This window comes from Festucalex cinctus, chromosome 11 (genome assembly GCF_051991245.1).
Source record: "Festucalex cinctus isolate MCC-2025b chromosome 11, RoL_Fcin_1.0, whole genome shotgun sequence".
Lineage (NCBI taxonomy): Eukaryota > Metazoa > Chordata > Actinopteri > Syngnathiformes > Syngnathidae > Festucalex > Festucalex cinctus.
In genome coordinates, this window is record NC_135421.1 from 14,121,089 (window position 1) to 14,145,576 (window position 24,488).

The window sequence follows — 24,488 nt, forward strand, 5'->3', positions numbered from 1 at the left end:
CTTCTAAAAACAATTTGTGTTAAAAAAAAAGTGGTACATTTGCATAAAAAAACTTCACCCTAAAAAAAGAAAAAAGTCAAGACTCCATTACCGCCGGGCACTATTTTTCTGTTCGTTCGCATCACTGCACGACGCGCTGCATACAGCTAATAGACGTGCGCTAATCTACAAGTTGTCTTTTCGAAGGTGCGCCCATCAGCTGTATGCAGCGCGTCTATCAGCTGTATGGAGGGCACCGAGCAGCGATACGAACGAACAGAAAAATAGTGCCCGGCGTTAATGGAGACTGACTTTTATTAAGGGCGAAGTTTTGTGATGCAAATGTATCACTCTTTTGAACACTTAATTGTTTTTAGAAGAAAAACTACTTTCCTCTCGACCAAAACAGGACCAGAACTTGAGTCACGGAACGCTGTCAGGGATCAAGTCCATGCTGATCGCACACTACTAGAGGTGAGGATACAATACATATTCATGTCCAAAAATCCACACTATCCCTTTAACTCAAATTCTACAAATTGTGTTTTGACGAGTGAGGGCACATACAACATATTACTGTAAAAAACATTTTGTGGTTGACTTGATGGAGAACAGCCATTTTGGGTTTGAACTTTCCCACACGTTAAAAACCATTTTCTGAATCCATTAGTTTTAAAAATCAACAAAACGACAAAAACAAAAGGCACCGTGACTATTTTTTTTTCCAACTCACATTTGTCTTTAATATGCACAGGAGTTGAAAGCATCAATGAGCCACCTTAAAGAGAAGAGAGTTCAATCTAAAATTTATAAAAAGATATAAACAATCAGAGGCCAAAACGCTGTCTGTTGCTTTTCTTCTAGTATTCATTTAAAACAACTTTTTTTTTTTTCCTTTCAAGAGCAAGTAAAAATCTTGCAACAAACATAAGCTTGTATCCAATGTGGGTACAAGACAAACATAATTGTAAATCTTTAAAGTGGCTCGGTCTAGTCTGCTAGGTCATGACTGTACACCCTTTTCTCTAGATTTTTTTTGTTCCGTTATAAACAACTAGCACACATCCCTTCCCCTAATTAACCCTCCCCCAGCAGTTGTGATCAGGCCCTCTCAGTAGTTAGCAGCCGACCAGAGGAGTATTTAGTCTCGGGAGACAGAGCACATCATCAGCCCGACACCACTACGAAGAGAACAAAAAAACAAACAAAAAAGTCTGTTCCAATTATTAATAACCAGCATCACAATACATATGCAAGTCAAAACTAAAAACAAAAGAAATATTGCTTCAACAAGAAGAAAAAAAAAAGCCTCGGCAGCTATCTTAGACAGCGAGGTCATCATTGCTGTCATCCATCAAACGAGTGTCAGCTGCAGCAGCTTTTTACAGGCTTCATGTCAATATACTTATATATATTTATATTCAATAGACGGCAAGGAGAGATACACATCACATTTTTGTTTTGTACAAGTGTTCAAATCAAGTGAGCGAGATCTTCGGCCAAGAGTGGCGACGTAGTACTGTGAAGGTGCGCCTTCCCCTCCACCAAAGTCGTTTTGATTTTTGTTAGTGAGCAACAAATCCTGTCGACAAACCAGGCCGCATTCAAAAGGAACTAAAGAAAACTACCAAAACAAGAGTTAAAAAAAACAAAACAAAACAATAATGTCAAAATATGAGTATTAATGTAATTTGCTGAACAGTTGTAGTGATTTCAGGAGAAAAATGTTACGAGAATAAAGCGATTTGATATGGACAAATACCACTTTTCTTTGAAGCCATACTGTTGGGTAGGGAAAGAATATTTTGCATAACATCCAAATATTGTCCCAGATATCTGCTAATCTTTTCTTGTAACATAACATTACATTTTCCCCTCATAATATTGCAACATGTTCTTTGCTTTTGTTGTGTCACTTCACCACTTTTTCCACCCAAACAGAATTCTAGGTCCCCCCTCAATATTCAACTTTTTATTTTAATTTTTTTTTAAACTCTCCCCGTCTAATATTGCTAATACTGCTGATATTGCTTTAATCCCAGAATAGAATGTGAAACAGAAACTGTCGGAATGCTAGGAGACATTCGAGAATAGTTTTGAGTTTTACTTGGAAAAAGTTCAACATACAACTATAAACAAATTTGGACTTTTTTTATGCTGAACATTTTTACTTTATTACAACTTTTCTCTGAATAAAATGGCTTACTTCTTGACTTTTTATGTAATTTACATTCTTTTATAAGTTGCACTGTTAGACTAGTAGGACTATTTTGAGTAAAAAAAAAAAAAAAAGTTATAATTTTCGTATTGAGAATACAGTCCAAATCCAACGAAAATAGAAACGATTTTGATAGGGAAAAAAAGATGTATTACGAAAAAATGATAGGACTTTTTATTACAATATTACCATTTCATTCTAGTAGGTTTTCTTTCAACAGTATTGCCTTATATAGTTTTCCAACCTTTCCCCTTTTGATTTTAGGTGACTATTGGAATAGCTAGATTAATTTAAAAAGTCCACATTTTACAACTATTACTTGTACCTTTTACTTTATTCTCATAAATTAAAATAAAATGTTTTGCCACAGTTGTAATCGCACAAGAACAAAGTTGAAATGCTAAAAGGTACGAGAAGACAATTACTCTTAAAAAAAAGAAAACACTACGAAATTTGTACAACTTATACGCATAAAATTCTGACTAAATTTGTGAACCCTTACACTGTCTTCTCTTTTTTTGTAATGTTCCGACTTTTTGTTTCTTGTGGCTTTTTTCTCTTAACTCCCATTTCCTGTGACTGACCTTTTTTTCTCTCTCTTCCCCCCCGAGTGGCCCTAGCACTTTGTCCTACTCATAAGACTAAAACATGGCGAAGGTCCAAACAAAACGCAATTGCAAGCTCCAACCAGAAGTAACCATATCATCAACTAAAACTAAAACACACTTAAAAAAAAAGATCAGATTCAATTGAGGTTGGTTTTAGCAAATTTGGGTATAACTCCCCCCCTGACCCCCACCACCACCAACTTATACATTTCACATTGCAGGGGAATCATGAGCAAATAGGACGTCCAGTGCGGTCCAGTCCGAGGGGGAGACATTACAGCGGACACAGGAAGTCTCAGCACTTCCCGGTTACCTCTTTTCTTACTCTGCCGAGTCCTCCTCAGCAGGTAGTTCAGTTCCAAACAGGGGAAAAAAATAAAAATGATGGCAGTTACTTCACTTTAGTGGGGAAGGGCTGGGGGGGATGCGCCATTGAAATAATTCAATTAAAGTCACATTAAAAAAAAAGAAAAAAAAGAAAAAGTGACATCATGGAAGTCCCGTCAAGTCTTTCAGCCACCATTTAGAGCCCTTTCGCCCTCAGTGGAGTGGGGAGTGAAGGGGTGGGGATTTGTTAATCATGGCTTAGCTTTGCAATGTGTGAGGGAGGGTTACTTGGAGGGAGGGGGTGGGGCTTGCAGGAACCTGTGTGACCCTACATGGGTGTGTTTGTATGTCAAGGGTGTGATGGAGAGAGGGCACAAAAACAAGTTTAAAAAAACAAAAAAAAACAGCAGTATTTCTCCCCCATTTGTGTGATATAACGACTTCCGACTACTAACTAGCGTGTGCTTGTGTACATTTTGGCAATTACACGTTGCCGTTGATGCCGTTCCATCCTTCGTGTTTTCTGGTGTGTGATATGTCGAAGCAAAAAAATCAGGGTGCCAGATGGTGGCGAGGTGTTACCATTAAAAAAAAAAAATACAAAAAAACAATAACAACCCCCACAGTGCAGAGGTGGTGGTGGGGGCCATAAATCCCCCAGTGGTGACTGTGTGTATCCATGTTGAAGTCAATCCTTCCATATAAGGTCGCCAGATTTGAGGAGAAATAAATGAATGTGGTTGTGGGGAGGAGGGGAGTGGAGATTACAGAGTACCCGTGCAGCTGGTTGAAGCAAACATCCTGGCTTTTTTTTTTTTTTTGTCTTCTTTTCTCAGAAATTGAACTCCTTTGTTTGCATGTTGGAAGCGGGGTCGAAGTTGAAGGTTCCTCCTTGAGTGCTTTCTGGGATCAGGCTCGAATCTTCGATCTGAAAGGAGGAGAGGAAAGCCACAGTGAGCTCCCACGTGATTGGAAGAAGAATCTAGCAGCTAAAATGACCGTGGACATCAAGCAGTACGGTTCAGTTCACAAAAATTCCCTTAGTAAACTGGACCAAAACAATTAATTTCTTGTTGTAGTAGCATTTAAAAATGTAGAAAATATAGTATGCTAGTTTAGGTTGGCACAACACTGTTGCTGTCCACTGATTGATCATGTTTTCAAAAATAAGGGCTGGTCACGTAATTTTCAGATAATCAGTACTGGATTTAAAAAAAATAAAAAATAATCTGTGTAAAAAATGGTAAATGTTTTTTCATGTTCAATTGTTCTGAAGTGTTAAATGTTCAAAATGTATTTTTTGTGTTAGCAAAAGCATTCAATTCAGCATATTTATAGTATTTTGTTGAGCTAATACAAAGAAAACAACTTTGAAGTTGTTCATCTGTCAACCATTATTTTACTGATGTTTTAAGTTTTGACTTCTTTAACGTTATATAAAACAACTCACCTGTTTTGCCAGCTGCTGCTTGTTGCTACTTAAGTTCTTGTTACAACAAAATATATCTTCTGTTATAGTCAACCTTTACATCATACAAAACTACAGTATGCCAGTTGAGACTATACATCAGCAAATATGGTTATGTAACCTTGCTCTCGCAAGATGAATTCTTTTGAATTGAATTGAATTTTGAATTGATTTTTTTTTTTTATTTAATGGGGAAAAAGCATTTTACAAAATAAATGAAGACACTTTATCCTAAACGGCTATATTAGACATTTAGAATTTGTTTTTTTATGGGGAAAAGCATTTTACAAAATGAAGACAGAGTATTTATTTATTTATTTATTCATTTTGTTGATCTGTGGCTCAAATCCGTAATCCGATCCAAACCGTGACTTTTGTGATCCCGTTGCACCGCTAATAATAATAATAAAAACGTGTGGATTTTGATGGCTTTGTGTGAAACTTACGTCATCTCCTGAAAAGTACTGATCAATAATCTCAAAGGCTAGCTTGTAGATATCCTCATTTTCATGTTGCTGCAAGCTTTCAATCTTCTCCAAACCTGAGAAATTGGGAGAGAGAAGTCACGTGAGGGTGGGAAAGTACAAGGCAAAGCAAATCACAAAATGCCGCGCGCCACACACCTCCGCACTCCTCGATGATCTCGGCGATGGTGCTGGCTTCGTCGCCCGCCATGATGAGGATGTTCTTGAGGCCGTCCAGGACCACCTGCACGACCTGGGGGTCCTTCACCAGCATCAGGTTACAGAAGGGAGGGATGACGTTCTTCTCCACCAGGTACTCCACCTACACAGACACACCGCAGCCATACTAAGAATTACAACTTATGTGCTTACAAAAGTGGAAGGTCAGCCAGCATAGCCTATGAAGCGATCCTTGAAGAGTAACTTCAAGAGTTCAATTGAGTTACACGCTCCATCTTAAAGACGGGTCATTGTTTTAAAATAGCTCACCTGGTCTTTCCTTCCACTGATGGTGAGGTTGCTGATGGCCCACGCTGCCTCCTTCTGAGTGCCAAAGTCCCCCTGTGGAGAGGCAGGCTGTCACTATGATGTGTGTGACATGTTCATTCCTATCACTCCAATCAGCAGAGTGCAGTTGGTTCAACAGACTACAGCAATAATACTTCAATCCGTGACCAAATTTGGAATATAACAAAAGAAACCTGAGCCAGTTGGTGAATGATCATGGGGATGAGGCCAGCATCGATCACAGCCTGGACCTGCTGCTGATTCCCAGCTGTAATGTTGGACAGGAACCACACTGCTTCCTACAAACCACAAAAAAAAAAAAAAATTCTTATGTACAACAGGTTTTGTGCATAGATATCAGCAAATCTATTTTAAAGCTTTTTAATGCAACTTAAAACTAATTTAATACCCATGTTGTATTGCATAAACACACAAATATATATATTATAGGGTATATATTAGGGCTGTCACTCAATTACTATTTTTAATCATTATTAATGACGATTTCGATAGTTAATCACGTTTAATCACAAATTAATCACATTATCTGTTTTAAATGTACAATAACTCTTGACATAAAAGTTGATAAATATGGTTCCCAAATATAAATGTGGTATTCATTAATACAGTCATTTTATGCAAAGTAAAGTTATTTGAAGTAAAAAAAAAAAAAAAAAAGATATACTAAACAGTAGGGGTGGGAATCTCTGACATGAAGCCGATTCGATATGTATCTCGATGCCCAGGTTGCGATTCGATTGAAAAACGATATCTTTCAGAGCAGATTGGTTCGATACGGTTCAATTAAGTTTGGGAACGATACGATTTTCAATTCGATACGATTCTTTTCAATCAAAACTTATGTGCGGGCTTACATGATTTAAGCATGAGTGAGCGAGTGAGTGAGTTTGCAAAAGGCTGATAATTTAATTTGAAATATAAATATTTAACCTTTAAAAAGACAACAACACAAACACAATATGTGCACAGTGTGAAGTATTTCAGAAACATAAAAATTTGAGACATGAAATAAACCTACCGTCCAGCCAAAACAAATATGAAGCCACCTTATAGAACAATAAATCTATCAAACACATTTTGACCACTTAATATATCCAAAAATATTGCCCTTCCCTTTTATCAACAAGTTTTTATTATGCCATCACATTCATTTTTGGTTAATGCATGACATTTTTTTTCCTTTTTTCTTTTAATCTGAGACACGATGATGACCACGGAATCACCATTGTATGTTTTGTTTTTTGGGCTGTCGTTCATTTTGAGTTTGATGACGTAATTGCGGGCACGTCTCAGTTCTCCTATCTGCTGCTCATGCTAGTTGTAGACATTGACAGGGAGCCACAAACTGAGAAATGAGACGCTTGTAGAGTGCTTTTAGCTTAGCTTTAGGATATACCTGTGTGAAATTTGAATCCATGCATTGGATCGTCACGGGAGTTATTCTTTTGGGTCGCGTGCAGTACCCACACCGAGACATACAAGAGCACCGAGAGGACTCGACAGCCATGGGAAATATCGAGATGCACGGCACAGGCTTCTGCTACTGTCTTCAGCTGCATGTTGTCACTCGCTGAGCGCGCGCGCGCACACTATCCTGTGCTGTGTCACGAGCCCGGCGTTGACGGTGGGCCCCCCCAAAAGGTGCGTAATGTCTTTGCATTATGTTTATAACATCCGGGGAATGAAGCGTCTATGAGTGCTACTTTGCTAGCTCTCTGTAAACACGGAAGTAGCTTGAATAGTGATGCTACTGAAACGTAAACAAAACAAGTAGAGCACGGCGTAGAGCTCTTGCTCTTGTTATGAAAACCATAAAGCCTCACTCGCAACCGATTCACAGCCACGTGATTTACGGTCCACAGCTTTACAAGCAATGTATCGAAGGATTCCCGGCGGATTTTGTATCGACTGACGAGTCTGCTACCGGTCGTTTAGCTCCCCTTTACGAACGATGATCCGGTCAAATCGTTTTTTGTCCCACCCCTACTAAACAGTTAAAAGGAGGGTGAAACATTGAGTCATAGATTTGTGTTAAGGTAGTTTTCTGACACGAGATGAGATTAGAGTTTCATGACATTTTTTTTTTTTTTTTTTTTTCAAATTCACAGTAATTGTTATTTGGAACATGAAGCAACTCATGGACTACAGGCTATTTAGGTCATTGTAAATTATAACTAGTCACCAGTCCTGACGAATATGTATATTTTTATCACATGTATTTATACTAAATTGTGTTATAGTGCCTCCTTGCACAACATTGTATGTTAAATAAAGCATGAAAAACAATGCTTTTACATCAATTGGATTAAAAACATTTAATTCCTCTGGACAATGTATTTAATGCCATTTAAGGCCTTAATTTCAGCTAAATCTAATGACTTTTTAATGACCGGCGGAGACCCTCCCTGTTTACACACACAAGCGCTACCTAATGTCAGAGCATGCAAAGGTAACAATCCGTTGTGTGAAAGAAAAGCTCCTATTCTGTTACGTCTTTCCTTGTAGTACCTTATTGATCTTTTCTTTAGGGTGTGTGAGTAAGTTGGGGAAGTATCTGAGGACCTCGCAGTTGAGAACAACTTGCGTCTGCTCGTCAGTGCCGGTGACGATGTTTCCCACCGCTCGCAGAGCCGCCGTCTACACGTTGAGACACAGCAAGGGCAATATTTATTTATCCTATTATCAAGCAGTTTAATTTTGTCATCTGAGTCTGGAGTCTCACCTGCACTTTCACCTCCTGGTGGCTGAGGAGAGGCACGAGAAGCGGAACGACACCAGAGTCGATGACCATCTGGATCTGCTCGTTGCCACCGTCCGTTAGGTAGGACAATGCCCAGACTGTGTCAACAAGGATCTAAACGCATACAATATCAACAACAAATTAAGACAGTTACACACCGAACATATACATATTGAGTTCTCCGTTAAAGGGACAGTACACACAACAGTATTACAAGATGTAAAAAATAAATAAATAAATAAAATGTCACCAATTGAATGTCGCGCTTTCTAGTGTGCCCGCCTTGGCCACATGGGGGCAGTGTAACACACAGACAGACTGCACAATGAGGCATTATGAATCCCACTTGAGTCCGAGGCAGGATATGCAGTCAATCATATTTGCAGCTGCGCATACCCTGCCTAGAACTCAAGTGGCCTTCATAATAAAGCTTCAAAGCCCCTCTAACATCATTAGTACAGCACTAATATTAGTTGCTCTACGTGGAGGATAAATACTGTCAGTGTAAATTTTCCTGCAGGATTTGTTTCAATATGTTGCTTTCAGGAATAATTTGCTTGAGTGAAGTGAGTTAAGTTGAATTCACTGCCACCATACAGCATTCGTATCTCAAGCTTGAACTGGCAAGGAAGAGCAATCAAATAATGTTAAAAATGAACCAAAAATAAAAAGCGCAACTCTAAAAAATAAATAATAATAAAAAAAAAACTATACAAGTCGGACTTTGGAATATAACCACCCTTGCTTGCTACTTACATTTATGTCCGTGTGATGTATTAGCACACACAGGGCAGGCAAAATCTGTGTAGGAGGGCAGAGAGAGAGAGAGTGAAGAGCAGATTAGGAATGGGCTGAATGAAGTGGGAGGAGTCATTTCATCAAAATATGAAGGCAAAACGAGGCAGTGAATAGAAAACAACAAAGAGGAAGTAGCCGTCAAGAGTCAGGGTTCAAATGCTGCAACAAACTCCCCCGAGGTGGGACATGACGATCTTTGTGTGACTTATTCAAGCATCTTACCTCTTGCACCGTCTCCATGGGCGGAGGCGGGTCCTTATTGCGGCAGAGGTTGACGATGACCCACGTGACGTTGCGCAGGAAGGTGATGGGGATCGAAGGGTCAATGAAGGAGAGCAGTGGCTTGACCACGCCCAGGGAGATGACGTAGTCCCTGCACTGTGGCCCATCACCTGGACAGTGGAGGTTCAAAGGTCACACTCGCTCAATGACAATTTCAAGTGTTTACTCCGTTACGTTCTTTATCTGCATATATATTTTTTAATCCTTCACTCACTAAGTTTGAGCACTAGAAATGGGCTTTATATTATACCAAAAAAGTTTCTGAAATTTTGCAACAATATTTTTTATATAGTATACAAAATTCTTGATTGCTAGTTACGGGTAGCGCCAATTATTTACACTAGTTTTTTCCTTGACTAATATTGGGGAGGGAACAATATTTAAAGTACTTGTTGAATTAAATTAAATTAAATTAAAAAGATACTAAAAAAATATTGATTTTACTATTTGAACAGTCTACTGACCTATAATGTTTCCAAGAGCCCAAACAGCTTGTTCACATACGTTCTGATGAGGCGAGCGGAGCAGTCGCAAGAACAGTGGCACTGCACCTGAAGAAACACACGTCAACCTTGAGCACTCAGAAACAAAAGCATCGACCACATCATATTGCAGCAGCCAAAATCAAAAGCGCAAAAACTATCAAAAAAGAAAACTAGGGAGAGGCACAGCAAACAATCAGTCAATTCCTTTATTAAGAATTTTGTGACATCATGTATTGTCTATAAAAGGGATCACTAACGTGAACGTGGGAATCCGATGCCCCAAAGACCACATGGGTTGTCGAACAGCCTGCTCTAAAAATAGATCACCAGTAACTGGACATTGTGATTTATGAGCAATATTGTATACGTAATCATTTGAAAATGTTAACATTTGCAACGATTTATACCAATAATAGGGATGTCCCGATCACATTTTTTTGCACCCGAGTCCGAGTCACCTAATTTTGAGGATCTGCCGATACCGAGTCCCGATCCAATTTCTCGGCAAAGTATTAAGGAGGGGGGAAAAAAGTGCTTCAATTATTTATTTATTTTTTTGGAACAAAACCATCCCAGTAATTATTTTTTTTTTGGGGGGGGGGGGGGGGGGGGGGGGGGGGGCACAATCATATTTCTAAACAATATGCCACAGTCTCTCGTGTATATTCTGATGCACTTAATCGGCTAGGAGATCAAGAATTGGTCAAAACAAAACAAAATGACATATCCGCTCTCCCGGCCTTAAAGGGAGAAGCGCGGTCATGTGCTCCCGGTCTTTATGTGATGAGGTTTTGTGAACAAATTGTAGAGTCTAGATGAAATATCAGCAAAAACAAAACAGGTTTGCCAGGCAGTCAGCAGGCAAACACAAATAGCTGGGGAACACTGAGAGGGGTGGGTGTCGGGTCAACTTACTGGATTTAACCACAGCTTGAGTCTGTGCTGACGTCCCCGAGGCAATATTGGTCAGGGCCCAAGCTGCCTCAAACTGAAGAGAGGGGCTGTGGCGACATCAACACACAGTTAGGGGGACATTTGTTGTTTGGCAAACAGCAGGGGGAGGTTGACAAAAGGCAGAAAATTGTGCCAAAAGACAAACAAGCAATCCTGTATTGACCAAAGTAACCGCAACGGGTGCTCTATGTTAACATGACACTAGTTAGCCACCCCTCCTTTAAATTCTTCCAGTCCAGCTATTCCTTCTCTCATCCACAACGAAGACGAGGTCCTGGGAATTCTGGACCTCTGAAAGGGAGAATTGCTGTTATATTTGGCCTGGTCCTGCCAACTGGCCGCCGCATTTCCTCAACACTCACACATAAGCACGCTAATAACTCACATTGACTTCAATGTTTCAAACTCACTTGTCATCTCGTTCCAGGCAATTGACTAAAATGGGCAGGATGCCAGACTTTATCAAGTCATCAATGGGGGGGTTTCTGTCGCTGGAGAGCAATTTTCTGACAGACACAAGAAACACGCTCATGTTAAAAATTAACTGGTGTCACAACATGTACTGGCACCTCTGTGTGAATGTGTCACCTGGCCGCCTGCACGGCGCTGAGCTGGATGACTGCATTGTCACTGGTGGCATTCTCAGAGTGGGAGGAAAGAAGAGGGGTGTCATTGACAAACACGAGACGTCTCACGTGTACGTTTGACATGAAAGTAGGCCGGGTATTACCTGTAAGATGGCATCAAGCGTAACATTTTGCTGCAAAAAAAGGGGGGTGGGGTGGGGGGGACAAAAGATATTAAAGCAGGGATTCTCAAATTGTGGCGTGTGTTGTTTAACTCGCATGCAAACATGTATTGTTGTTCTTTCCGATTAAAACATTTTGATTGTTTTTTTGTTTTTTTTTACATGATTTAACATGATAACCATTATGGGCTCTAAACAGGCGTTTTTAGGATGAGTGCAGAGGAGAAGGGTTGCATCAACTCTGTCTGTATGTTGATGCTGTAAAATTTTTGGCAAAGGCTATATTAGAGAGCTGCCATCAAGGTCAAATGAAACTTGTGATTCCCATGCCTTTAAAAGAGGGAATCAGTCAAAGCCAATTTTAATTGTTTATATTATACCATCGCTGTCTGATGACAGTGTATGTTACATTAAAAATCTCACCATTTGCCATTTCTGCATGGGTGACTTGATTTGTCAATAAAATTACTAAAAAAAAAAAAAAAAACCTTCTATTCAAAGTCAGCAATAATTTGAGATCACCCCGAAAATAACTCATATTTGATATTTACATTTTTGAAGAACTACTTCAGCCTTATATGTACAGTTGTGCTTGAATGTTTACACACTAGGGGTATGCAAACTTATGAGTGCACTGTATGGTAAGAAAAATATTTGTAAGTGTCCATAAAATCCAAAACACTGTGTCAATTGTTTTGATATCATTAGAGGTTGAAGTTGACATGCGTAGATATGCACTTGTGAATTTTGGTGACGAATCATAGTATTTTTGTGCCATTAATTTATTTGCTCCCAAAAACATATAATGTATATATATATATATATATATATATATATATATATATATATATATATATATATATATATATATATATATATATATAATATGTTCTATTTTAAATGCATTAAGTGTCCTAAAGACGTAATTATACATTTTTTCATATATTTTTTTTTATGCTAGATCATACAGAAGGCTTTGGTGCAGTCTTTTAACTGCAGAGAATGGGTGGAGAATGGTAGTAATTACAAAAACGATCAGCAGGTGGCAGCAGTGTATAAGAGATCAACCAGGGCCATGTTGCAAACAAGCTGTTTCCCAGCAATTGCTGCAAAAACAGAAACAGATAGAAATATACTTTTTTTCCTGATAAAAGAAGAGACTTTAAATCTTTCTTTTGATAGGTTCCATGTTTTTTATAGTAATAGAACACAATATTCTGTGGGCCTGGCAAAATCAGTCAAAATCCAGTAAAACGGGATCTGAGATGGTTGCTTAAAGTGAAAATGGCTGGGAGTGAATGAGTTAAACAACATTTAACTTTAGTACATGTACAGTTGTGCTCATATGTTTACACACCCCTTAGGTATGTAAACTTACAAACAACTGTATATAATTTGAATTGGCGCCAAGGGAGATGGTTGTTTACAACACGGCATTATATAAACTGTGTTTTGATTGTTTCTCTGCAAACTTAAAATCTCAAACTTATAATGTAATTTTGTCAAGTGGGCACGGCTCAAATTTTTTTTTTTTTGTAAGGCATAGACAATGCCACAGTTCTTTCATTATTATTCAGTAAAATGGTGGACACTGAAATGACAGGGCCTCTGCTGTTTGCTGCAATCAATTAGTGCAGTCAATTTGCCTCGATTGCTTTATGAGGCAACTAATCAAAAATCAATTCCACATAATTGAGAATTGATCATCGTTTACCCCTTTGAAATCTGAGTCCACGTCAGAGTCCTCCAGACTTTCTTCCTGTGGGACGTTTCTCTTCTTCAGTAGGTGTTCGTCTCGTTTGTTCTGGCAAGGGGAACACAAGAAGTCATGAAAGGATGAGTGGGGGTGGAATGCGTTAATGCGTTCATGAATTCTTAAACGCCACAGCAAATGCAGGCCATCCTCAAAGAAACTGCTCTTTTTTTTTTTGCCTGGGGTACATGAGACGTCACAGTTGGAAGTTCCAAAAATATGAGCCTGCATCCTAATTGACTAACACAACACACACAGCCTCTACCGGTAGGAGGAGATTCCCTTGGCCTACATTCTCGTGCATCATGCCGCTCTGCGTCAGCGATGACTAATCAGCCTACTGCACTGTTTTGGTCCTGACCCGATCCGGCTATGTGGAATGTGCTAGACGCCAGACCACCACCTCAGCACTGCTTAGCCATGACGCTTTCATGTTTCTGTCACACGCCCGCTGCTCATTAAGTCCAAGTGCTTACTGACACACTTGTGCTGCCAATGCACACTCTATGACTTGTTTTTACTACAATTAACCAGCTGTTCTATACACCAAAATGGGTTGATGTAGGGAAGGTGACTTGAGTTCACCTGCTCCGCTCTGTAAGATCACACTGGGACAAATACACCGTTTGCAATTTGACCTGCCTTAACGAACAACATGCATTGACACAACGCAGCGTAAGACTCGAGTCCTTTTGTTGACATTTCATATAAACTGTTGCTAGCGCACTCTGATAGCATGATGCAGCAATTGCATGATCAATTTGAAATGTTCGAAAATACATGGAAAACTTGACAATATCAAAGTAACCAGGGGGCAAAACTTATAGAAAAGCCTTTGAACACAAATTAGATACAGTAATGTTTTTGTTTTTTTTGTTTTAAACAAAACAAAAAAGAAATGAAAAGAAAAAACTTGGATAGGCACCAATTCACCTATAGAAAATGGATGGATGGGAAAAAGTAACATAAATAAGTAATCACAAGTACAGCAAATGGACATACTTAATTACAAGTCTTACGTAACAAAACTTTTGTTTATTTTGTCGCCATACTTGAAGTTCCTATCTCGAGATCCAATTCAGACATTTCAATAAAAAAAATGTGATATTTAACTAGGGTTGTGCAATTGCTCGAATTTTCAATTACAGTTATTACATTCCACAATTGCAAAATCAGCATAATTGTAAAAAAAAAAAAAAAAGATTACCCGTAATACTAATTTTTATTTATTTATTTTTTGTACCAAAAAATAAATCAGCGTCCTACTGCACAGTGCACATGCTACACTCCAACTTCAACTTTCTGCCAACATAAATAAATAAATAAATATTATTATAAATAATTATTATAATAAATTGTTTGGTCCAAAAGGAACTTCCATAATTACAGTGTTTCTATTTTTTTATTGATCTTGAATATTTTTAAATCTTTAAACACTGTCGTTTTATAGCAAATAATTGTTTGAATAATCATAATTTCAATTATTGCCAAAATAATCGTGATTATTATTTCTCCCACAATCGAGCAGACCTACATTTAACCTTCAACAAAAATAAAAAATAAAAAAAAAATAAAAAAATGAAATCCTTTCTTCTTTTTTCTGGCTCTCTATCACAGTGGCTTGAAGGCAAGAATTGCGCTTTCAGAAGATGTTGTGATTCTTTTGGCTGAGATGCAACCTGTTGACAGATGCGTTTCCTTCCTTATAAAGTTTGGCGCCTCAGTGACAGGTAGTCATGAGTAATACAACGGCAGCATCGGTCACCAGACTTTTTCTTAAAGTGATATGCACACTGACATAAGGCTGACTCTTATAGATGTTACCGGACTCATCACTATTAAAAGAGCATCTTGGAGATGACAGGTTTCCACCTTTGAGGTGCCCCTTTACCTTCTTTGGTCATTTGCGTGTGTGTATGTGATTCTCACCTTTCTCAACTCCACCGTCACCTCATTCCGATGCCTTCGCATAGTCTGCAAGGAGGGAAAAATAAAGCACAGTTTAGGATAAATTGCCCGAAGAAGTGAACTCAACGTGGATAGGAAGTGCTATGTCAGAAACACAAAGCCCGTCAACATTGACCTATCCAGCGTAGCCGAACTGTTATTGAGCCAAGCCACCCATTTTACATTACAAAAATCTCACAGCACACCACTATTACACCAAAAATGTAACGATGATCTCGTCCCAAGTCACAACTCACAAATTTAGCTACTCACGATATTCACGGCACCCTGGTTGGGAATCACTGACCTACATATTGTTCAGTAGAAGGAGTACTTTGGGAAACGTTTCAAAGCTTTTTATAGTGAATGTGGATAAACCGTCTCGTTTGGGGATTCTTGTGGGTCACTATTTTATAATTCAGTGAGTGGTCAATAACACCTGAGAGCGAGCATTTGTTATAGCACAGAAGTGAGAAGAGACAAGTTGGAGCAATTGCTGTATTTGTGCATCTGTTGGCGTTTGCCGTTTCAGATCTTGTGACTCTTTCAAACGGTTCATGTTGCCTTCCCAAATAGCCTCTTGCATAACATCCTCAGAGTCAAAGCTCAGGAGGCTACAGAGGTGCCTCCCCACAAAGTAACTGAGCAACATAAAACAAGACTAAATTAATTGATGAGAAAATTGGTCAATGAAAACAAACAACGATTAATGTGTCAGTGTCAAAAGAAACCCCCCTTTTCCCCCCAGAAATGCACAGGGGCTAACCCTCTTGGCGGTCAAACAATCCATAGAAAGACACGGAGGGAGCATCGTTTTTGGTGAACGATTCGTCTAAACATCACAAATGTACCAAAAAACGTCCATAGTTATCATAGTTACTGCGACACACTAGAACCAGCCATTCTTAGCAAAAGCTGGATTTGCTTGGAGGGAAAGATCCGTATCTTCTTTCACCATCGGCCTGGTCAAAGCAAGCCACAACGTTCCCCCAAGTAACTTATCACAATATTTTAAATTATCTCCTTGTGAAGAAGAGCGCCTACACATGGGAGGACTTTGACGCCATCAAGAGCCTGGATTCTTCGAACTATTTTGTGTCTGGATGGGTGAAGGATGTCGGCTGCGTTCAACACGACAATGTTTGTCTCGTAGCAGCAAAAGTATGTTCGATTTATCTTTTGGTTGCCACGGGTTACTGGTGTAAAACGTTATTCATGAAATCGTTAGTGTCCGGATAAACTCGTCTTGCTGTATGTCCGCGGCGCCTCCCGGAGGGCAAAAATCCCATAACAAATGAATGTAGAGAGCTTGATTTTCGGCGAGCCTTTTCGTTAAAAGGTGGGAAATATGTCAAGTGTCATTAAAAACGTCCCGAGTAGGACACTACATTACTGTGAATTATTGAAACCAGTCGTTTGGAGCCTCTAGCTACAAAAGAATGGAGTTTGTTGGGGGGCAAAGTGGAAGTGGAAGCCTAAGGTACGTGTTATTTTTAGTTGAAACAATGTCAATCACTACTTTCATGGTGTAAATTGTCATTCATTAAATCATTTGTGTCCGTTCGAGTATCGAAGTCTTCGAGCTATCGTAGCTTGCTAGCTGCTAACAGACCGCACGTCGTTTACTACACATTCCTCAGCAGAACTCAAGCCCGAGTTAAAGTGTTAATTGTAATAATCGTGTTAAATCGTTAACTTTTTGTTCAAAATGACTTGAATAGTTGTGCAAAAAAAATAAAGTATGATTGTTTCACTAAAGATAATATGGCCAATTCATCACGTCTGCCTCGAATTTACAATCAGAGGTTAATGTTATGACCAGCTGTATATGAAAAAGAAAAACTACCTGATGTAAAATGATCTGAGCATATCCTCGTACTTTTTGTGGGTGCAAAGCAGTTGCGTCGTAGTTTTGCTCGCAGTCGCGCTAGCCATCATGCTTGTCTTTCACTCCTCACCGTCTTCTGTCTGGTTTAGAATCGCTGCCGGCAGCCGAAGGAATTATCTTATCTCTGTTTGAGCTATTAGAGCATCCGTCAGCTGCGCACAAGTTCACCATAGCATTGGTAGTTGATGTATCAACTGTTTGACCTACTTTCTAGCTCACACTGATTGTTTTCTAATTCACTCGCACGCCCTGACCACCACCGCTAGGGGCGCACTTCGTGACGTCACACTGGAAGGGTCTATTGTGTGAAAACAGAATTAATTGCAGTGTCCATTCATCTATTAGGTTTGTTTGTTCAAACAAATCGCCGCTTATTGGTTTTGTCCTGCCCTAAACAACACCTGATTGGTCCGACCTAAAAAAGGTCGGCTGCAAACGTATCAGCGGGAGTGGTACAAGATGTATTCTCCGGAGTTTGTGAACTCACAAATACCAAGGCAACAGAAAACTGAAATGAAACTGACAAATATGTTTACCATAACAATACCGGGGTTTCCCCCAGTGCTTTAAAAGCCTGGCGGGCCGCCTGGCTTTTTTCTTGTCCCCCACCAGGCTAAGCGACACCCCCACACCAGGCGTAGCAAACTTTCTGAGGGGGGAAACCCTAATGACTAGGGGTGTTAAAAAAATCGATTCGGCGATATATTGCGATACTACATCGCGCGATTCTCGAATCGATTCAATAATTGGCAAAATCGTTTTTGTTTTTTTGTTTTTTTTTTTTAGGATTCACACCTTAAGCATGGAAGAATGTTATATGAACGGAACATTAAGCCTTAATATTTTATTTCAATGCTGTTCAAACATGAAACAAATTACAACCTCTATAAGACTGAAATTTCAGATAAATAAATAATACATTTTCATATAAATCTTACACTCTACAAGCTTACTGATTAGTATTTTCTAAATTTGAATGAAAAAAAATCGCAACAATCGACTTATAAATTCGTATCGGGATTAATCGGTATCGAATCGAATCGTGACCTGTGAATCGTGATACGAATCGAATCGTCAGGTACTAGGCAATTCACACCCATACTAATGACCATAATTATCATCATATATGATCATAAGAGGTAGCATTCAGCTCAGTTCTGAGCTTTCTTCAAATAATGTTTACCTCTGTTGTTCAAAGAAATAAACAATTAAAGTAAATGATTAATCAAATCATCTCACGATAATGAGAAAACCACGCCGCACTGAACAAACATCAGTCACAGCAAAACATGCTGACTACACAACAATGAAGGAGAATGAGGGTGTGCTTCATTTACTTCTCTGCATACAGCCCCAGTTTTACACAACAAGAAAACCGACTGCTATAGCAACACAGACACTATGGAGCATCCACAGTTAAGGTATAACAACGGGTAAGCTAATGTTAGCATGTGGGTGGATCCTCTATGACCAGCCTAAGTTTATGTCACTCATATGCGATCCACTTGCCCTTGGAGACTACATTGACCAGGTATGAAAAATAGTTCCTTGTATTATCTGTTATAGCTCTGTCACAAACTAATCTTTTTATAATCGATTATCCAATAGGTTATTTTAGCGATTGATACGCGTCCGTCAGCAACAAACGTCCGTGCAAAATATTGGTTACAGCAACTTGCGGGAACTGCAAATATGGTTTTTACAATGATCAAAATAGTTTTGAGGCATACATTTTTGTGTCGACCAATTTTTGTGATTGACACAACCGAGTTGGTTGACTTCATTTCCCAGTTCTAATGTGGAAGGTACTATTTTGTATTCAGGCATGGTAGTAAGAACGGTTCCATCTCAACTTGAATTCACTGTAGCATTAAATTAAAGAGGAAAAAAAGCACTCTACTAAAAGTGAAAATATTTAATGCATTTTTTTTTTTTTTAAATTGTCCATTCGTGAGCTTGCACTAGCAGGACTTTTCCTGGTTCAGTTCGGCCCACAAGAAGATGGGATTGTACCAGTTTTGATTCTGCAACAGGGAGAAAGGTCTCACTGTGACTCAAATGACAAACAAGCAATAGATCTCGCCAACGAGTCAAGTTAAGTCAAGTCAAGTGTGGAGGGCAGTGGGCGCCATCAGATTTGTGGTCGTTTTCTGGTCTGGTTTTTGGCTAGTAAGCAAGTTTTTGTTCATTTCAAGCAGTGGATCACGTTTTTGTTACAGTAATGTACCTATTTTATAAAATTTATGAAGGTTTGAACATTTAGAAAATGTAAATGCATCAATGAGAAAAGTGTATGGTGAGGGGTTTTAGATACTTCAAAGATTTATAATAAATGTAAAACATAAAGCTAACTACTTTGCGGGTTTCATTTATTACGGGTATTTTTTGGAACTTAACCCCAGCGGAAAACGAGGAAACACTGTACATCAGACTCACGGTGTATTTTCATCAACAATAAAGTTTTGCATGGTTTATAAATCATGCTTGTGGAACTAAATGGTAAAAATGTCAATAAAAAGTCAAACTTCTTTTTGACAATTTAGTTTACAGTAACATGTTTTTAACCACTAAGTAGTGACATGCTTCTGTAAAAGTGCAACGTGCCAAAAAACATAACTTATTTTGAAAAGCAAATGAGGAAATAATGTCTTCAATGGCCGCTCGCCTCTTGCTTTTATACTTTTCCGTCCCCGCGTGACGTTCTATGACTGCTTTGCCCTGACTGCTCACATCCACATCATACCGGCAAAGTGTGCAGAAACCGTGAAAGGATTCTCAACTGCTTTTGGCCAGGAAATTGTGCACTTTCATCCAGTCAATATTAAAAGATGTCCGGCATTTTTGCTAGCACTGCCCATTTGCTGCTGTCAAAGAAGACGGCGAGGAAATAATGCAGTCAGATAGCCACACGTGGAGCTTTGTTTACATTCATTGAACCAATGATATACGAGATTGTTAACTGAAGCTACTCTTGGCCAATCACAGACCAGTTGTGACAAACGTGGGGCAGGACTGAAGTTGGGTCACATAAACTCAACCATTCATTTTCTTTAAGAGGACGACAAACCAGCATCCTGCTTAGGGTTGCACAGGACACAAGGGAATTAAGCATTTCAACATATTTGAGAGGCTCACAATATGACCTATAGTATACAGTAATAGATATTACCGAATTGTACACAACGCTGCATTCATGGTTGGATAGTTCATTCAAATTGTTAATGGTCTGCTGCTATGGAATTTCTGCAGGCAATGATATTACATTATTTATGTTCAACCACCGGGAAAGATTAGTTTTGCGTGTACGTTTTGCTTTTTCTTTGGCTTCTTTTGCATGACCAGCCAGGCAGGGTGTTACGTGGTTTTATGATAGCATCAGCGAGACACTGGAACAGAGGATTTAGTTTAGCTTCTTTAGCTATATCAAAGTGGTCAATAACAGTGTCAATCAAAATTGAGTGTTACTATCTACTTGGTGATACTTGCAATTAGCGAGAACTGATATTAGGTATCGAAACGATACCTTATTTCGAGGTACTCTCAAGATTTTTCACAATGGGCAGGAATCACTGTCTGGGCCTGCACATTCGGGTTTGGTCGGTGTAGTATTCGCAACTGTCATAAAACTAACTGTATTTCTTTCTTTGTTCACTTTATCGAAAGCGCAGCACACAGTGCCTGATGTTACATTTCTTTGTCGTGCATTCTTCTTCTTCTATCTAAGTAATGTATGTCATTTCGTCTTTGACCCCCAGTGTTCAGAGTGATGCGGCATCAATGAATTAAACTGAGATGGCAAACTTGTGTTGCCAAAACTCTGGTAAATTGGGTGGTATTCCTCACTAGCTCTTGAAGCGCAGGACGTGTAAAAAAAAATCATCAAATTTCAACAAAGTTATTTTATCCATTTTAATGGAGGACGAAAAAAATTAGATAGTTCCGATTGACAACCTGAAATTCTGAGCATTTCAACAATAGTAAATTAAATAAATGCTAGTTGCCGTTAATTACATAAGGATAAAATGCTATTGTGTAATATAGAGGTCATAAGGCTGCACGATATTGGAAAAAAAATGACATCTATAAGTTGTTTTTTTGCAATTTTTTTGTACTCAAATTTAGAAAATACTAATCAGTAAACTTGCACATTTGCACATAAAATATTAAGGCTTAATGTTCCATTATTGTAATATTCTTCCATGCTTAATGTGTGGCTCTAACTCTAAGAGGTTTTATTGAATATTTCTATCAAAAATGGATATTTAAAAATCGATTCAGCCGCATATTGAATGGATACAAGAATTGCGCATTGTAATATTGCAATATATTGGCGAATCAATTTCTTTTTTAAAAAACACCCCTACCTTTAATAATGCATTTTGCCACTTGCTGGCTTCTGAAAATAACATCACATGTGTTCAGGACACAGGTAACAACCAATCATGGCTCAGCTTGCGAACCTCAAATGACCTATCCCAGAAAACAGGTGACCCATGATTGGTTGTTACCTGAGCAACTGTGATGTCATTTTCAATTGACAGCAAGTAGTAAAATGTTATTTTATAGGTATTAATTGTACATAATAATGAAGTAATCAAATTAATTATTGACAAAATTAACTTTTACTGCTGTAAATGGCTAAATAAGAGTCCCTTATAAAGTTCATCATATTGTTGGTTTCTGTGTTTATCAAGCTTTCCAATGATACTAACTAGACAAGATAAAGACTAAGAAAGTTATGAAAGTTTAAAACCGCTTCAATTTAAAAATAAAATAAAGTAAAAAAATAAAAAATTAAAAAAAAAAGTCTCACCCAAAGCCCCCCTTATTGACTTTGCATGTCGTGGCGGGGCATAAACGTGTACAATTTCTTTAGAAGAGTCATAACTTTCGTAATATTTGTCTCACGAAAATGACGAAAATGATACCTATATCACAGGCATCGTCTGGAAATGGAGTGGTGACCGCATGTAAATCAATTTATAATTGTACACTACACAAACCTGTACAGTACAATATAGTATAAAGAATATCACTGTTTAAAATACAGAAACATCCGCATGAATGTAACCGTAGCGTCACAACATGTGATTAATGCTTAATCCCGAGGCTCGCTTTAGCTAGCTCACCTGGCTAGCTCAGAAGGAAGGGCGCGTTTGGATTTTTACCAACTTGGTGTTTGCAGTTCGAATAGCGACCACGACAAATGTATGCACGCACGCACGCCGATCAAATGTTCGGATTTCGAGCCGCTCGGTAATAAACTGTACGAACGTGAGGATCACTCCTCCAACCCGGCCCGCCCTTCGAGTGAGCCACCGGTGTCCCAGCCGACTAGCAAGCAGCGTTAGCCGACACTGACAGTTAGCTCCATCGCCAAGCCTACGATTTGCTCAGTTCCATCCCAATATGTCGCCATTTCCATTCAGTAGCAACGCTACCAGCAAAGCGACGATAATCCTACTCGGTCGACATGCGTGAAAATATCCAAATGGCAGGCCAAAGAAGGAACACTTTTTGACAGCGAACTCCACATGCTATCCGAGGTTAGCTCGCTTGGAGCCGGGGCCGGGCTGCTGCTACTGCTGCCGATACTCCTCCTCCTCCTCCTTTGAGCGAGGCCCAAAGAGAGCCGCTTGAAAACGACTCAAATGACCCACGAAGTCGTCGCACAGAGTCGCCGGCTCACCTCGACATCGCGCCCCTTGTTCTTAAAGCTCTTGATGCGGTGGTTTTCCAAGCCGGCGTTGTCTGCCATGTCTGTGCTCGTGAGTGTAGAGGCGGGAGGTGCGGAGGGGGAGTTCTCCGGCTTTCGGGATCTCCTCGAGATGAGGCTCAGGCACGGCAGCTCGTGTCCTGCTTCTCCTACTTGCTGCTGCTGCTGCTGCTGAGCTCCAGAGTACTGGGCGGGCGGGTGACGTCACAAGTCACATGACGGAAGTGGGCGGATTTGCGGGTGTTTGACGCCATGGTGCGTTTAAAATCTACAGTAAAAAAGACAACTTCGTAAAAACTTAAAAATATTTTTTGCATTTTTGGTGATTACAAATTTATTTTTATGATGTCCAATATTAGTATCACGTTATTTTCTTTACTATTTTAATTTTTTTAAATAACAAAAAAAATATATTTGTTCTGGCGGCACGGTAATTAAGTGGTTAGCATGTCCGCCTCCCAGTTCTGAGGACTCGGGTTCGAGTCCAGGCTCCGGCCTTCCTGGGTGGAGTTTGCTTGTTCTCCCCGTTCCCGCGTGGGTCTTCTCCGGGTACTCCGGTCTCCTCCCACATTCCAAAGACATGCATGGCAGGTTAATTGGGTGCTCCAAATTGTCCCTAGGTGTGCTTGTGAGTGTGGATGGTTGTTTGTCTCTGTGTGCCCTGCGATTGGCTGGCAACCAGTCCAGGGTGTCCCCCGCCTACTGCCCAGAGCCAGCTGAGATAGGCGCCAGCACCCCCCGTGACCCTTGTGAGGAATAAGCGGTCAAGAAAATGGATGGATATATTTGTTCTTAACATTGGAGAGAAAAGCATAATAATAGTACTGTACTGATGTGGGGCTATTTAATCAAAAGTTTTTAAGTTCAGAAAAAAAAAATTAACATAAGTCATTATTCATCATCTACCGCTTATCCGGGGTCGGGTCTTGGGGGCAGGAGCTTTAGCAGGGAAGCCCGTCTCCCCGGCCACTTCAACCAGCTCAACCGGCAGCATCCCAAGGCGTTCCCAGGCCAGCCGAGAGACATCATCTCTCCAGCGTATCCTGGGTCATCCCCGGGGCCTCCCGCCGGTGGTACATGCCCGGAACACCTCCACACGGAGGCGTCCAGGAGGCATCCGAGCCAGATACCCGAGCCACCTCCGCTGGCTCCTCTCAACGCGGAGGAGCAGCGGCTCGACTCTGAGTCCCTCCCGGATGACCGAGCTTCTCACCCTATCTCTAAGGGAGAGCCCGGACACCCTGCGGAGGAAACTCATTTCGGCCGCTTGTATCCGGGATCTCGTTTCTTTCGGTCACTACCCACAGCTCGTGGCCATAGGTGAGGGTTGGAACGTAGATCGACTGGTAAATCGAGAGCTTTGCCTTTTGGCTCAGCTCTTTCTAGACCACAACGGACCGATACAGAGTCCGCATCACTGCAGACGCTGCACGGATCCCAAGATACTTGAATTCCTCGAGTTGGGGCAGGATCTCATCCCCGACCCGAAGACGGCACTCCACCCTTTTCCTACAGAGGACCATGGTCTCAGATTCGGAAGTGCTGATCTTCATCTCAACCGCTTCACACTCGGCTGCGAACCGCT

At 39.9% G+C, this 24,488-nt stretch overlaps 1 protein-coding gene across 1 annotated transcript; it reads right to left on the reverse strand.

Annotated features, from left to right (window-relative positions):
• Positions 1 to 1,981: 1,981 nt before the first annotated feature.
• Positions 1,982 to 23,096, reverse strand: kpna3 (karyopherin alpha 3 (importin alpha 4)). The gene is made up of 17 exons (XM_077536323.1): positions 22,877 to 23,096; positions 15,282 to 15,326; positions 13,314 to 13,403; positions 11,582 to 11,611; positions 11,440 to 11,492; positions 11,262 to 11,357; positions 10,813 to 10,898; positions 9,877 to 9,963; positions 9,353 to 9,522; positions 9,089 to 9,133; positions 8,315 to 8,446; positions 8,101 to 8,229; positions 5,766 to 5,870; positions 5,554 to 5,625; positions 5,224 to 5,386; positions 5,047 to 5,141; positions 1,982 to 4,060 (listed from the first exon to the last, which is right to left on the reverse strand). Exons 1-17 carry the CDS (start codon positions 22,943 to 22,945, stop codon positions 3,965 to 3,967), a joined length of 1,563 nt encoding a protein of 520 aa, XP_077392449.1. The 5' UTR covers positions 22,946 to 23,096; the 3' UTR covers positions 1,982 to 3,964.
• Between the last annotated feature and the right edge of the window lie 1,392 nt (positions 23,097 to 24,488).